The sequence below is a fragment of the Schistocerca serialis genome, chromosome 1, assembly GCF_023864345.2.
Source record: "Schistocerca serialis cubense isolate TAMUIC-IGC-003099 chromosome 1, iqSchSeri2.2, whole genome shotgun sequence".
Lineage (NCBI taxonomy): Eukaryota > Metazoa > Arthropoda > Insecta > Orthoptera > Acrididae > Schistocerca > Schistocerca serialis.
Window position 1 is genome coordinate 1178278970 of NC_064638.1, and position 15899 is coordinate 1178294868.

General features: G+C 45.4%; 1 protein-coding gene across 1 annotated transcript in view; it reads left to right on the plus strand.

The window, feature by feature from the left end:
• The window catches only part of LOC126456459 (uncharacterized), a 262405-nt gene that overhangs the window by 181840 nt on the left and 64666 nt on the right, over positions 1 to 15899 (plus strand). The window contains exon 4 of the mRNA XM_050092213.1: positions 13355 to 14542. Within this exon, the coding sequence (XP_049948170.1) occupies positions 13355 to 14542 (1188 nt within the window). The remainder of the gene's footprint in view (positions 1 to 13354; positions 14543 to 15899) is intronic.

Consider the following 15899-nt stretch of genomic DNA (forward strand, 5'->3'; position numbering starts at 1 on the left):
CTGGTACTGACTGGTGCAGACAAATGCAGACTCACTAATCGGAGGTCTGTACACTCATTATAATACCTCGCGCATTCATGTATCACTGCGCGAGTGTCATCCACGAGGAGAAAAGGTTCTACATTAGCAGCAATTTCATTGGCTGTGTTACATATTAATACGCGGATCGGCGGAAGCAGAATTTGGTCCGTCTCTATGGGAGCGCCATCTCATAGTGCAGAGGCGGATGAGCGCTGCGCCTGCGCTGTTGTGCTTAGCGGGGCGCGCTCTAGTGGGAAAGTTGTGTACGCCCTGACTATGCAGAACTATGTACACAACAAATAGGTAGGTTTTTTAAATTAAAATACAAAACATTGGTACGTTTGAACATTTTATTTCGGTTGTTCCAATGTGATACATGTACCTTTGTGATCTTATCATTCCTGAGAACGCATGCTGTTACAGCGTGATTACCTGTAAATATCGCATTAATGCAATAAATGCTCAAAATAATGTCCGTTAACCTCAATGCATTTGGCAATACGTGTAACGACATTCCTCTCAACACCGAGTAGTTCGCCTTCCGTAATGTTCGCACATGCATTGACAGTGCGCTGACGCATGTTGTCAGGCGTTGTCGGTGGATCACGATAGCAAATATCCTTCAACTTTCCCCACAGAAAGAAATCCGGGGAAGTCATATCCAGTGAACGTGCAGGCCATGGTATGGTGCTTCGATGACCAATCCTACCTGTTATGAAATATGCTATTCAATACTGCTTTAACCGCACGTGAGCTATGTGCCAGACATCCATCATGTTGGAAGTACATCGCCATTCTGTCATGCAGTAAAACATCTTGTAGTAACATTGGAGAACATTACGTAGGAAATCAGCATTCATTGCGCCATTTAGATTGCCATCGATAAAATGGGGCCCAATTATCCTTCCTCCAATAATGCCGCACCACACATTAACCCGCCAAGGTCGCTGACGTTCCACTTGTCGCAGCCATCGTGGATTTTCCGTTGCCCAGTAGTGCATATTATGCCGGTTTGCGTTACCGCTGTTGGTGAATGACGCTTCGTCGCTAAATAGAACGTGTGCAAAAAACCTGTCATCGTCGCGTAATTTCTTCTGTGCCCAGTGGCAGAACTGTACACGACGTTCAAAGTCGTCGCCATTCAATTCCTGGTGCACAGAAATATGGTACGGGTGCAATCGATGTGGATGTAGCATTCTCAACACCGACGTTTTTGAGATTCCCGATTCTCGCGCAGTTTGTCTGCTATTGATGTGCGGATTAGCCGCGACAGCAGCTAAAACACCTACTTGGGCATCATCATTTGTTGCAGGTCGTGGTTGACGTTTTACATGTGGCTGAACACTTCCTGTTTCCTTAAATAACGTAACTATCCGACGAACAGTCCGGACATTAGGATGATGTCGTCCAGGATACCGAGCAGCATACATAGCATACGCCCGTTGGGCATTTTGATCACAATAGCCATACATCAATACGATATCGACCCTTTCCGCAAATGGTAAACGGTCAATTTTAACACGGGTAATGTATCACGAAGCAAATACCGTCCGCACTGGCGGAATGTTACGTGATACCACGTAGTTATACGTTTGTGAGTATTACAGCGTCATCTATCACAAAGCGAAAAAAGTGGTCGAAGTAAAACATTCATATTCCTTTACGTACTACACGAATATGTAATAAAAAATGGGGGTTCCTATTTAAAAAAACGCAGTTGATATCCGTTTGACCTATGGCAGCGCCATCTAGCTGGCCAACCATAGCGCCATCTGGTTTCCCCCTTCAAGCTAGACAAGTTTCGTTCTTTGTAGTTTTTTCGTTTGACGCTTATTTCGTGAGATATTTGGCCCGGTCACGATCAATGGACCACCCTGTATAGTCTGGTAAACTCGTGAGCGATCACGCGATTCCGCACTCTACCCACCCAGCTACGACACAAGGTGCTTCTACAGGCTGTTTCACAACGTTGTACCGGCCTTTCCGTGGAGCTCGCTTTAAATCAGTGACGACGCAGTCTCTACTTACGTCCGGGCTGCGTTGACACAGGCGTCCAAAATTAGAGCAACAAACCGCTATTTCCCCGTCTTGCATCTAATTACTTTATAATCTTACAAACTGTCAACAGATGTCCTTACGACTGTGTTCTCCCCGGAAGATTGTATTCCGATCAACGATGACGTCATGGCACCTATCAAATGGGCTAGTGTTTGCCGGGTAGTCCCACAGCCACAATCGCTGTGTATACAGTCACTGACGTTGTAGTATGGCACAGAGAAGACGCCTACCAGACACTCTACGGTGAAGGGCCTTAGGAAGAATAGAAGCAGGACAGTTGCAAACTGATGTGGCCCAATGGCTTTGTGTGACTCGTTCTCTTGCTTTTCGGATGTGGCGATAGTTTATGGAGACCGAAAGTGTATCCCGAAGACGAGGGCAGGGCCGACCACGAGTGAAATCAGAAAGAGGGGACCGTTATTTGGCTATACGCACACGACGGTGCCGCCTTAGTACTACACGGCAACTGGCATCTGACCTGGCATTCACTGGAGGTGTTGTATCCAGACAAATGGTGTACGGAGCGTTTTTTGTCGGAGACCTGCTGACCTTGTACCTCTGACGCCTCTTCACAGAAAGGAACGTCTAGAGTGGAGTTGTCAACGTGAAAACTGCACAGTCGAACAATGGGCCAATATTCGTTTCACTGATGAGTCCCGATTTGATCTTGAGAGTGATTCTCGGCGGATTCGCATCTGGAGGAAACGTGGAACACGATTTTGGGACCTAAACATTTTGGAAAGAGACCGATATCAAGGAGAATCCCTAATGATGTGACCAGGGATTATGTTGACCACTCGAACACCTCTTCATCAAATTGTACGGGTGAATCGCAAGATGTATCTGCTGTCAGATAACGTGACGAGATCTCGAGACCTCATGTACTGCTGTTGCGAGGTGCCGTGGGACCAAACTTCGTATTGATCGACGATAATGATCGATCTCATATAGCACAGATGGTTGGTGTTTTCTTGCAAACGGAAGATATTGCTGCATGGTGTGGCCTCCTCGCTCCCCCAATTAGAATCCCATAGAGCATGTCTGGGGTGCGCTTAGGGAGAGGTGTTGCATCACATCAGCATCCACCAACCACTCTCCAAGAATTGAAAGCAGTTCTGCAGGAAGAATGGGCGTTATTGTCTCAACATGAAATTGATGACATCATTCACAGCTTGCCCCACCGTTGTTAGGCCTGTATCGCTGCCACAAGTGGTCACACCGCATACTAGCACATTAACCAGTTGTCGGAATGTGTGTGCAAATCCGTCAAGTTGGAGAAAAAGGAGAAAATTTATGTCTACCGTTTTGCTTGTAGCAGTTGTTTAAGTTCTGAATTCTTTACATTGCTTTTACTTTACTACAACCCGTTTATACTGTTTTGTGGCAAAAAAAATGCAACCTTGTAAAATTTTCGTTTGTTGCTGTAATTTTGGACACCACGAATGAGTGAAAATTATACGGAACGCAGAAGACGATTTTCGTCTGAAACATAACGTTGTAGAATAAATTACATTAACGTACGAACGTACGTCATAAATAAGGATTCGTATATCCACTGCAAGTATAGAAAACAATGCTTTTCATCTAAATGCAGGTTCGCCTACTATCTGCTCCTATACCGATCGATATATTTCGATATTCTGTAGAACATAATGCTCATCTTTTTTTTCCGCTGAGAAGTGAGAAGTAGGAGTTTTATTTCAAGAGCTGTATTCAAACACAAGAGTTCTTACCGTAAGAGGAAAGTCCAAAAATTAACGGGAAATTCGTAATTTAGGGCGTTGTAATTGTCCGATTCATACGAATTCTTCGTCATTGTGTTTGGTAAGCATTCTGAAAACTATGTGTACAATATTAGCCATATCGTATGTTTAGTCTATTGTCAGCTGTCAAGAAGGTTACATGCGTTTTGATACCGTAGACAATTATTTATTTTGTATAAAGATGGATCGAATAATCTTAATTAAATTTTGAAATATGAAAGAAATAAGGACATTAAAGTTTTACAAATGTTAAATACGGTAAATACGGGGTTTGTTAGCCGCGCGTGCCGTATGCCGCAGTGAATACACCGAAATGAAACTCAGTGAAATACGAGTTCAATTCGGCTAATCATGTTTCTAAACACAATCTACAGCATTTCTTCTGTAACAGAAGCAATGAAAGTGGATATTGCAGTTTTCAATTCATCGATGGATTTTGGATGGTTTTTATAGACAGTTGCTTTCGCTGCACTTCAGAAGAAAAAAGTCGGGTTGTGTTAGGTCAGGCGATCGTGGAGGCCAAAGGCCCTGTAAAATAGTGCGATCACCAAACACATCAGCAAGTAGTGACATTGAAACGCGAGTTGTGTGCGCGGTTGCACCATCTTGTTGAAAATAACCGTTCAGTATTTCTCTTAACACAAGTTCTCTTATGAGTGGGTACAGAATATCACTGCAGTATCGTTGTGCGTGTATTGTTTCGTTGAAAAATATGGGACCCACAATCCGACGTCTAGAAACTGCAATCCAAACTCCTATTTTCACAGAATGAAGTGGTTCCTCGTGAATACACAGTGGATTTGCAGTACTCCACATACTAGAATTTTGAGAGTTCATGTACCCGGATAAATGAAACCACGCCTCACCAGTGAAAAACGTTTCATTAAGAATATCCGTTCCATTTTGTTGAACGAAATTTTTGAACCATTGACAATAATGCAGTCTCTTGCCATGATCAGAATTTTTCAGTTATTGCACGACTGTCACTTTCTAATTTTTCCCTTACAGCTGTGTGGGCCGTTCCGACACTAACATCGATTTCCTGGGCGAGTTTTCTTACTGACTTGTTCGGACTCATGGACATTTCGGTTCTAGGCGATTCAGTCTGGAACCGCGTGACCCCTACGGTCGCAGGTTCGAATCCTGCCTTGGGCATGGATGTGTGTGATGTCCTTAGATTAGTTAGGTTTAAGTAGTTCTAAGTTCTAGGGGACTAATGACCACAGATGTTAAGTCCCATAGTGCTCAGAGCCATTTGAACCATTTTTTCATGGACATTTTATCGGAAATATCGAGTAGTTTATCCTCAGACAAAACGCTAGGACGACCAAGTCTCGGTGCATCTGTCACTGAACCCGTACTTCGAAATTTGTTAATCAAATCTCGCACAGTATCGCGATGTGGGAGTGTTGTCTCCGGGAAAACTGAATTAAATGTTTGACAAAATGAAACTGTGTATTTACCGCCAGCTTTGAACACTTGTTCCACTAAAAACACACGTTCTTCTATGGTTAGCATTTTAGCAGTGACAAAAACAAAACAAACGAACAAAGGAACTAAACTCAAACGTTCACGTCAACACGTAACGACACACACCAACGATACTACTAACGCTGGCTGAGACGAACGGAAACGTGACTTGTTAGGAGAGTCCACTTGAAGGGAAGTAACCCAGGTAGGCGAACAATCATACGGCACGCTCGGCTAACAATCATACGGCACTGCGGAGAGACTTTTTGAACACCCCGTATTTCTTTTAGTGAGTCTGCTATGATTGAAACAAGGGTTTACAAGCCGTGGCGGTATAAGATTTTTGAAGATGACGAGCGCCCTGGACACCCCAGCACATCAGCCAGTGAATTCATGGAAATAGTTAAAGAAATGACTAAGAAGAGTCGCCAAATTACAGTCAGAGAAATCGCTACCGGTGTTGGCATATCAACTGGTTCATGCTATGCTGTTGTTTCAGATGTTCCGGGCTAAAAAGCCGTTCAGTTTTGACAAAAACTGCGGTGAATGCAATTTGCTCAGGAGTCGCCAGATGAAGGCAACAACTATGAAGAACTACTGAAGCTGGCCGTAACTGGTGATGAAACATGGGGTTACGGGTATGACGAAACTAAGGCTCAGTCGTCGCAGGTGAAGCGTTCTGGATTGCAAAGGCTGACTTTTGTGTAAACTTCATCCCTTAGATTGTGGCTGGAAATATTCTCTAACTGTTCTTTTTTAGTTGACTTCTTAATATAAGCTGCAATTAGGTTAGAGACGACCGAAAGGTCTTCACCCCGTGCATACCACTTCTTATTGTGGACATTTTCCTGCGATTGTAGTAGGCTTATCCATTGTGCTGAACAATTAAGTATATCACTGAATATACACTGAATAGCCAAAGAAACTGATATAGGTATGCGTATTCAATTACAGGGATATGTAAATAGGCAGAATATGCCGCTGCCCTCGGCAACGCCTACATAAGACAACAAGTGTCTGGCGCAGTTGTTAGATCGGTTACTGCTGCTGCAATGGCAGGTTATCGAGATTTAAGTGATTCTGAATGTGGTGTTATAGCGATGGGACACAGTATATCCGAGGTAGCAATGAAATGAGGATTTTCCAGCACGTCTATTTCACGAGTGTGCAGTGAATATCAGGAACCCGGTAAAACATCAAATCTCTGACATCGCTGCGGCCGGAAAAAGATCCTGCAAAAACGGGACCAACGACGACTGAAGAGAATCGTTCAACGTGACACAAATTGCTGCAGATTTCATTGCTAGGCCATCAATAAGTGTCAGCGTGCAACCCATTCAACGAAGCATCATCGACATGGGCTTTCGGAGCCGAAGGCCCACTTCTTCCACTGATGACTGTACGACACAAAGCTAAAAAGCCTCGCCTGCGACTGTCAACACCGACATTCGACAGTTGTTAACTGGAAACAAGTTAGTTTCAGTTAGATTAAGTAGTTGTAAGCCGAGGGACCGATGACCTCAGCAGTTTTGTCCCGTAGGAACTTACCACCACCACCACCACCCACCTGATCATTGGAATATGGATGCGAGTGCGGTGCAGGGTGGACATAGGCACTGTGTCCAGTGTTGTGTAGGCTCCAGTATGAGGGAGGCAGGTTATGGTCATCACATATGCTATGCCCTGAACATCAGACTCTGGACGCAGGTGCCGTGGACAGGGTGCACACAAGCACTTTGTCTGGTGTTGTGCCAGTTACAGTATCGGAAATGCGGGCTACGATCATCAGATATGCTGTACTCTGACCATCGACTCTGGAGGCAAGTGCTGTACGGGGTGGACACAGGCACTGTGTTTGGCATTGTGCGGCTTTCAGTATCAAGGAAGCAACCTCTGACCGTCACATATGCTGTGCCATGTTCATCAGACTTTGGATGCGAGTGCTGTGGATGGTGGTACAAGCACTGTGCCTGGCGTTGTGTGGGTTCCAGTATCAGGGAGGCAGTCTTTCATCACCACATACACTGTGCCCTGAACATCAGACTTTGGATGCGAGTGCTGTACAGGGTGGACATGAGCACTGTGACTGGTGTTGTGCAGGTTCCAGCATCAGGGATGCCGGCTATAATCACCACATATGCTCTACCCTGATCATCAGACTCTGTATGCAAGGTCTGTAAGCAGTGTACATAGGCACTGTGTCTGCTGTTGTGCGGGTTCCAGTATCAGGGAGGCAGTTTCTCATCACCACATACACTGTGCCCTGAACATCAGGCTTTGGATGCGAGTGCTGTACAGGGTGGACATGAGCACTGTGACTGGTGTTGTGCCGGTTCCTGCATCAGGGATGCCGGCTATAATCACCACATATGCTGTACCCTGATCATCAGACTCTGTATGCAAGTTCTGTAAGCAGTGTACATAGGCACTGTGTCTGGGGTTGTGCGGGTTCCAGTATCAGGGAGGCAGTCTTTCATCACCACATACACTGTGCCCTGAACATCAGGCTTTGGATGCGAGTAATGTACAAGTGGTACAAGCACTGTTTCTGGCGTTGTGTGAGTTTCAGAACCAGGGAGGTAGGTTCTGATCACCACGTACATTGTGCCCTGATCATTAGACTTTCAACGCAAGTGCTATACAGGGTGGATACTAGCGCTGTGTCCAGCGTTTCTGCATTTTACCATTCATGGAGGGAAGCTCCAACCACCACACATGCTGCATCCTGATCACTGAACGTTGACAGATGATGTGTCGGCTGTAGTCGAACTAAGAAGAGTTTTGACAGGTAATACAGACAATTTAGATGGGAAAATAACATTGTGACACACAATATGAAGGGGAATTATGCCATGCAGCAGTTGGGTTTTGGCGCCAAGTGTGTCTTAACTTATACGTTAGACCAGTAACGCCAAAAAGTGAGCCACATGTGTTTTAACTGTTGTATAATAAATCATTAAATATTTTGATAGACAATACTAACAATTCTGACATGGAAATAACATCCAAGTACTTAATTTGAGGGTCCATTGTATCTTGCACTCAGTGGGTGCAAATATTGAATCAATGTCAGGTAAGTCACACCAGTAGTGCCAATAACTAATCCATGTGTGTTTTGGTGCAAAGATAAACTCTTGTGCACAGTCCAGATATCGAACTATGAGAACAAGTTGGCCTGTGCAGAACATATTGTTTGGCTATTTCATTGTTCATGCTCGTAAAATTTGGGTTTGTAATTGGGAGAACAATATGTGCGTTTGTGCATGTGTGTGTGTGTGTGTGTGTGTGTGTGTGTGTGTGTGTGTGTGTGTGTGTGTGTGTAAGAGTGACTGCTAAGTTCTCTGGCGACACATCAACCATACAGCTGTGTACCTTGGGTTTCCACAGCTCTGGTTCCCAGACAACACTTTCTCTGGAGCTCAGACAAAAACGATCTGTAGTATCGCACATATACGTCGTGTTGTCTACAGCTGAGCCTCTAGCAGCTGCTCCAGTGCTATGTGGCGCCAACGTCGCCATCAGAGGCAGGAGCATCGCTGCAAACAGCACTGCCATTGTGGCACTATCTCACTTCCATGACTCACGTGCCTCTCCATCGGTATCTCAATCACTGTATGAGTAAGTCACTGACCAATAGCTCTGCAGTCAGTTCAGACTCTGGGCTTTATGGTGATCATGCTTAGCTTTTCCTCAGCTGACCAAACACACTCCATATCCGAGGCTCTGCGATACCTGCACTTATCGGAGTCCACTACAGTTCACTGGTTTGCAGAACTTTGTCTCTGACTTGTCTCTGAGCTAACTGCCTCGTAGGCCACTATCACCACGGATTTCTTCCACAGACGAACGCCCTACGCAATGCCATTGACTACCAGCAAGGACAGCCCATTGCCATGTTGGTGATTTCCTGCTAGGACAATCCAGTGTTTCAGTGGTGAACCATCAGACTGAACTGAGTACTTTCGAGTCTGTTTCCAAGAAACTGTTCTTATACCTTGTTTGTTAGATGTAACAAAGCTCCATTGCTCTTGACTTCCTCGGAATGTAGTGTTTTCTTCTTCTCAGCTATGAACACTAAAATGGCGCTGAGGACTACTGTTGCTCTTTCATGTTCACCCTAAAACGTTTGTTCCCTCCTTGAGACACACTACAATGGCAACAAAGATCGACATTTGTACCATCATTGTCCCACACTACAGTATCGATGAGCATGAACGTTTGTGCCCGCCTTGTCTCTATAGTCGCAATGAGAACCTAAGTCTGTAAAGATCAGTCACAGTCTGCAATACCAGCGTTCAAAGATTCAACGTTCTTGTCCCCAATACAGCAGCAGCGAGGATAAGTGGCTTAGGAATTAAGTCCCAAAAGTGACTAGCGTCCCTGTGCACTACTTTGGACTGATGCTGATACTTTATCGCCTCACAAATTTGTTCTCAACTCTTGCTCTTTCTGTTCAGTTTCTCCTTGCTTATTCTGATACTAATAACTACCGCATACCTCAGCTCCTTAATCCAGAAAAAAGACCTTGCTACCCCATCCTGCGTCCACTTTTGGGACCTTTGCAATGTTTATTGTGACAATTTTCATGCCTGAGAGCGCACTCTACATTCTGCAGCATTTTCCTTGAGGCCTATCCATTTCCTTTCTCTCTTTCCTAGAGTTCATCTGCACATTAAACATTTCACAGTATATTCCACGTTGCTCTTTGACACGTTATACATTCTGTGGTTACCTCTACACTGCCCCTCGACATCTTAAAAATTGTGCAGTGTCCACCACGCTATTCCTCGTCACATTCTGGTCCTTCATTCTTTTCTACATAGTGTGCACTCGGCACTCCCGCCGCCATAGTCCTTTCCACTCTTCCCAGGCACAGCATCTTTCCACATTTACATTAATCCTTGCTCGCATGCTGTTTCCTTCTCTCTTCCGTTCCTCTGGCAGCACTAGCGTCTCCAATGGCACCACCGCCTCCAAAAGCACCATTGCTCCAACGGCACCTTCACCTCCTGCAGTATCTTTGCCTCCAGTAACACCTTTGCCTGCAGTGGTACCATCATTTTCAAGGGATCATCGCCTCCAGCGGTCGATTGCCTTCAATGGACCATCACTTCCGACATCATGTCAGAGCTCTTCTTCATCCTACCGGTCTGGACTTTTGCAAGTCCTTCACCTCTGGTTATACCTACCTCCTACTCATCCTTGCACCATTCTGCAGGATCTCACACGCTTTTCCTATCATCCTCTTCTTCTTCCTCCCGAAAATGCCAATGATCCACACACTGCTCAGTCCCCGCCTGGTCATCTTTTCAGGACTCCTCATGTGGGAGGCAAAGCGTGCAGCCACAGGGTCTTCTTGTGCTGTCCAGAGCTGCAGCTGTACCTCATCTGTGTACTCCAGTTGGGCTATCAGCAGGACTTCCCTAGTCCTCCAGTTATGCACTCCTGAAAATAACAATGTAAACCCAGGGCAATGCTGGACCAAGCTTACATGATGATGACATCGTGTCTCCGTCATCTACCACCAGCGGCCAGCTTCACCCTCCAAGATGTCGCATGTTTGCCCCTACCAGTTCTTGTCTGATACAGATCCATTTGTTGCAGTCGCATTCAAGCCACCCACTTTTGGCCAGCGCTCCATGAATGTGGCAGGCTTCCACTGTGCCAAGCACCCATCACAGGGGCGCTCTTCCCGGTTCTGGGGCTCTTCCTCCCTTTATCAGCCATGTCTTCCGCGAGATGGACAAGCCAACTCTTTCATTAGTGGAAAAGGCAACACACCCATCAACCACATAGTTCTGTACCATGGGCAGAGGCAGCTCTGGACCAGTACCGACACTTCCTCTGGAGCTCAGATGAAAACAATCTGCAGCAACACACGAATTCGCCAAGGCGTTTACAACTGAATCTGCAGCAGGAGCCAAAGTACTGTGTGGCGCCAGCCTCGTCACCAAAGGGAGGAGCACATGCTCAAACAGCACCGCCATCGCGGCAACACTTTCATACATGAGTTTCTTTCTTCCGTGGGTATTCTTCCGGCGCTCGAGTATTTAGGTCGCTGTCTGATCACTCTGCAGTCAGTTCGCACTATCGGCTTTACGTCAGCCGCGCCTATTGGTTCCTCAATTGGAGTTATTTCTCTGAACGCAGTCTATGCCTTCGGCTCTATGCCGTCCGCATCTGATGGTACAAAAATCAGAGTTTTTGCGCCGAGGACACTCTAAATCCCATACCTTATGGCAGCCGCACCTAGTGGTCCCTCCATCGGAGTCGACAGCAGCTCACCATTTCGTGGGGCAACGTCGTCAACTCGATTCTGGGCTCACAGCTCCACAAGACACTATCACCATGGGCTTCGTTCACTTACGATCATGTCCGTCCAATTCAGTGATTGTCTATTTGGACATTCTAGTGCTACGTCAGTATGTACCTGCTAGGGCTTTCCACTGTATCAGTGATTAATATGAGACCGAACCGAGTAGTGGAGACTCTCGTTCCAAAAAACTGTTTTCATATTTTTTATGAGACTCATTAATCTGAGCAAATCAATCGTAATACGTTGTTCCCATCAGTCATGTACACGACAGTGATCATGAATCTGTGTGCGTACCGCTGATTCTGATGATGCTGTGTTTTAGGTTCGGCGAAAGCTGACGAAACATGCCCTTCGCCACCCTCGTCACTGCAGCCCTACCTCTCTATTTAGGTAGCCCAAAGATCAAAGGACAGTTTGCGTACTAAATCAGCATTTCATTCCTACTCTCTTGACAATGTTGGTTGAAATATACTCTTTGACACTATGAAGATATCAAGGATAAAGTACAAGGAGCGAAAGGTTATCTAGAACTAGTATAAATCAGACTGCAGGCTTAAGAGTATAATTATTTGAAAGTGAGGAAGTAATTGAGAAGTGACTGATACAGAGTTGTAGGCTACACACGATGTTATTCTAGTATTACTATGAGAAATGATGCTGAGGAAATTAGACTAGGAAATAAGACATTAAAATTAGCAGAGTTTAGCTACTTTGGCAGCAACTGGCAGCTGACGATGGCTGATAGTGTATTTTGCTTGTTATGCTTTTTAGTTGCCCTACCGTTTTTATCTCATACTACACTTCCAATTGGTATGGAGCCATATGCCATAGTAGATGCTCCACTAACCTATTCCTTCCTTTGCCACAGATTTTATATCATTCTAAAGTAAAACGTTAAACGATTCCAGTTTGTTTCTCTCTCTGGTTTGCCCATACCTCATATTCTGTTTGTACAGGACGCTATGCTCCAATCGCATACTTTTATGGACGTCTGCCCTCAGTCCATCTAAATGTTTGATACCGATAGAGCTCGTTTGTTGAAGGGAGTCGTTTTTGCCTCCACGAATCTGCTTATTGTGAATTCTTCCACTTCTTCTACCGCATGTTCCTTAATTTTATATTCAAAGAAAGAACTATACTCTTCTTTTAGTACTCTTCAACTCATTTTCGCTTTCCCTTAATCCGCTATGTTGCAATGTTATTGATTCCATTCAAAAGATTTATCGTCAATCGTAAATCCCATGTCATCTGGGAACCATTAGTGTGGCATCCAAGCCCCTCTCGTTTATTCTACTTTGAAAACTTTCTTGACTTTTTGCATTGTTTCTTCGATATAGAGTTTAACAACTAATTTAAACCCTTCTCCAGGTAGACTTGTTTGTTGTCAACTATCATTTTTATTACTCCGACTTTGGGGCTACTTGTCTGTATCCTTACCTCAGACCCATTTGTTAAATGATTTCCAAAATTTCATTCCACATTATATTGTTGAAGGCTATCTCTATGTCCACAAACTAGATATTCAGATATTTCTTCATTCTTATTTGGCTTTCTAAGCGCAATGTTGGAAATACTTCTCTGGCATACTTTCACTCCACCAGTTATTCCTCAACAACGTGTGTTGAGACAAATTACCATTGTTTTCTGTTAGTAGCTGTGTGTTTAATCCATGTGTTAACTATCTGTTGCCGTGTCTCTAAGATGTTCTGCAATTATATTGGCACAGGAAATGATGCACGGACTCCGAGACCGCTACGCCGCCTCACACGTTGGCAGACACCACGACATGAACAATGAGGTCAACGCCAGGAGACAAGCTCACCGTCTGTCTGAAGTTGAGGACCTGCAAGGCAAGCCGATAGTCAGTGGCGGTCTAACCGCCGACGTCGAAACCGTACCACAATCAGTGGTTAGCGACGGGAACGACAAACCCTCTACCCCGAGTATTGACGATGATAACGACTTCCTGAGAGAGGATGGATGGAAACCAAAGTCATCACAAAAGGCGGCAGTCCTTGGGGAACATAGTGTCAATGCCAAGAACGTAACAGCAGAGCTGACGAGTGGCACAAACAATAAATCAACTACTCGCAACAGTGCCAACAGTGATGACGACAACGACTTCCTCAGAAGTGACACATGGGAAACTAAAGCCCCACACAAGGCGGATGACCTTGGAGAACCTAATGCCGTAACAACACAGGACGTGAGTGATAGAGACAGCAAAACTCCCCCTCACAACAGCGATAATAGCGATGACAACAACGATTTCCTAAGAGATGACTCATGGGAGCCGAAGCCGGCGCCAGAAGTGAAGGCTCGGGACGACAAGTCCTCCGCTCCTGCCGTTGGCAACAACGAAGGTGACGATTTTCTCAGAGATGACACACCAGAGGCGGTGGCACACAAGGTATCAGCAACAGGCGAAACTAGCAGAGACAACAAAGCGTCTGCTCCACCCTTTGGTAACAATGTTGACGACAATGACTTCCTCAAAGATGACTCACTGGAGACGGTGATCCGTAAGCCAGTTGCCGCTGAAGTCAACACTGGTAGCGCACCAGCACCAAACGTGAATGGCGCGAATGAGAAGTCTTCTGGTGACAGCGGTCGTAAGAGCGATGATGACAACGACTTCCTCAGAGAAGACGACTTGCAGTCGAAACCTCACCCTGCTGGTCAAGCTAGCCTCGATGCCGACGTCGAGAGAGTACCATCATCGGGAGCCCGTGGCAGCGACGACAGCTCCTCCGCTCACAGGGACGGTAACGACGTTGACGACAATGACTTCCTCAGAGACGACGCAGTGGAGGTGGAGCCACAGCAGTATGAACCAGCTGTCCGTGGAGGCCGCAATGCTGACGCGGATACTGCTTATGATGACGAGGATGAATCACCAAATGATAGTCCTCAGGTAAGAGCATTTGCATCTACACAAATACCACGATCACATCATTCATCTCCACTAACAGCCTGGAACAAACTTTTAGATTCAAAATGAAACTGACCCTGAGGACATCATTGAAATGAGCACGGAATCAACAACAACGCTCGTCGTCATCACATCATCACCTTCTTAACAATAAGCACTTTCGAAGTGTTGTGATAATCTGATTTCATTTACTATTCATCTTTCTACTGGTCTTTGGACTACCCACTCTTCAGAAGCTCTGAGGCTGAGACTTCTATAGCAATCTTCTTCGGCTGGCATCACTCACATCGTCTACATGAGACCCCCACTTCTAGTAATGTTCCGAGGCCGCACAATGACATCGATTGTCGTACACGTTTGTTTGGTATTCTTGAACCTAAAGTCCGTTACACGAAGGCTATTCTAACACCCCACCCATCACTTATCTGGTTTTGGTGTGTGTTCACCGAGGTAATTAACTAACAGATCAACAGAGAGTGCAAAACTGCCGCAATGTCGGATAACGCAAAGAAAGTAATAAGGCCCTGTGACTCCTGATTGAACTGCGGTGGCAGTGTTGACAGTGATTCAGAATTGATCCCTTTTAATTAAAAAAGGGTGCACATTGATGTTATATTCAGCTATTGAACACCAGATGCAAATGTTGAACATAAAATTAATTAAGAAAGTGACTTGGGATTTAAACTACTTGATTGAAAACAGATGCAGTCGATTAGCACAGATTTATTTTAACTCACGACCTTCAATCATCACATTACATGATTCTCCTAACAGGCAGTGGTAATAAATTGCGTTTGGGTGGAGCAAAGCGCGATAAATCAAAAGTAATTCCTATCGACTGACCCAGGCGTAATGTGAATTGCGAGAAGAATTCTACAATACACGGCCCATGAAACCCTCGTGGAAACTTTGCCGACGTGATCCAACAAATTAATCAGTGGCTGGAGCGGGCACAATATCACCGAATTCAGCGTGGTGGGGCGTCGTCATTGTGGACATCGATCGACCTCGTGGTGCAGCAAGGCTGCGCTCGTCTATTCACTTCTAGCTATCTTGCTCAGTACATAGCTGAACAAAAACTTTCTGTCTCCAAGCTCAATCGTTCTGTTTGCTAAGTCCTAAACTGCAGAGATGCTCACTCTCTCTCAGGCAAGCTGAGTAAAGAACGCCACGTCCGCACTCTAGGCAAGCTGGGAATGGAAGACCTCTACGGGGACTTCTCCCAGTCCGCTCTTCGCCTCGGTTTCCTGTCCAGCAAAATCACTTACACCAATTGCAGTGGAAGTCGCGTTAATTATGCGTCGCTTCCCAGCACCGACCAATGCCTGCTCTGGGAAGT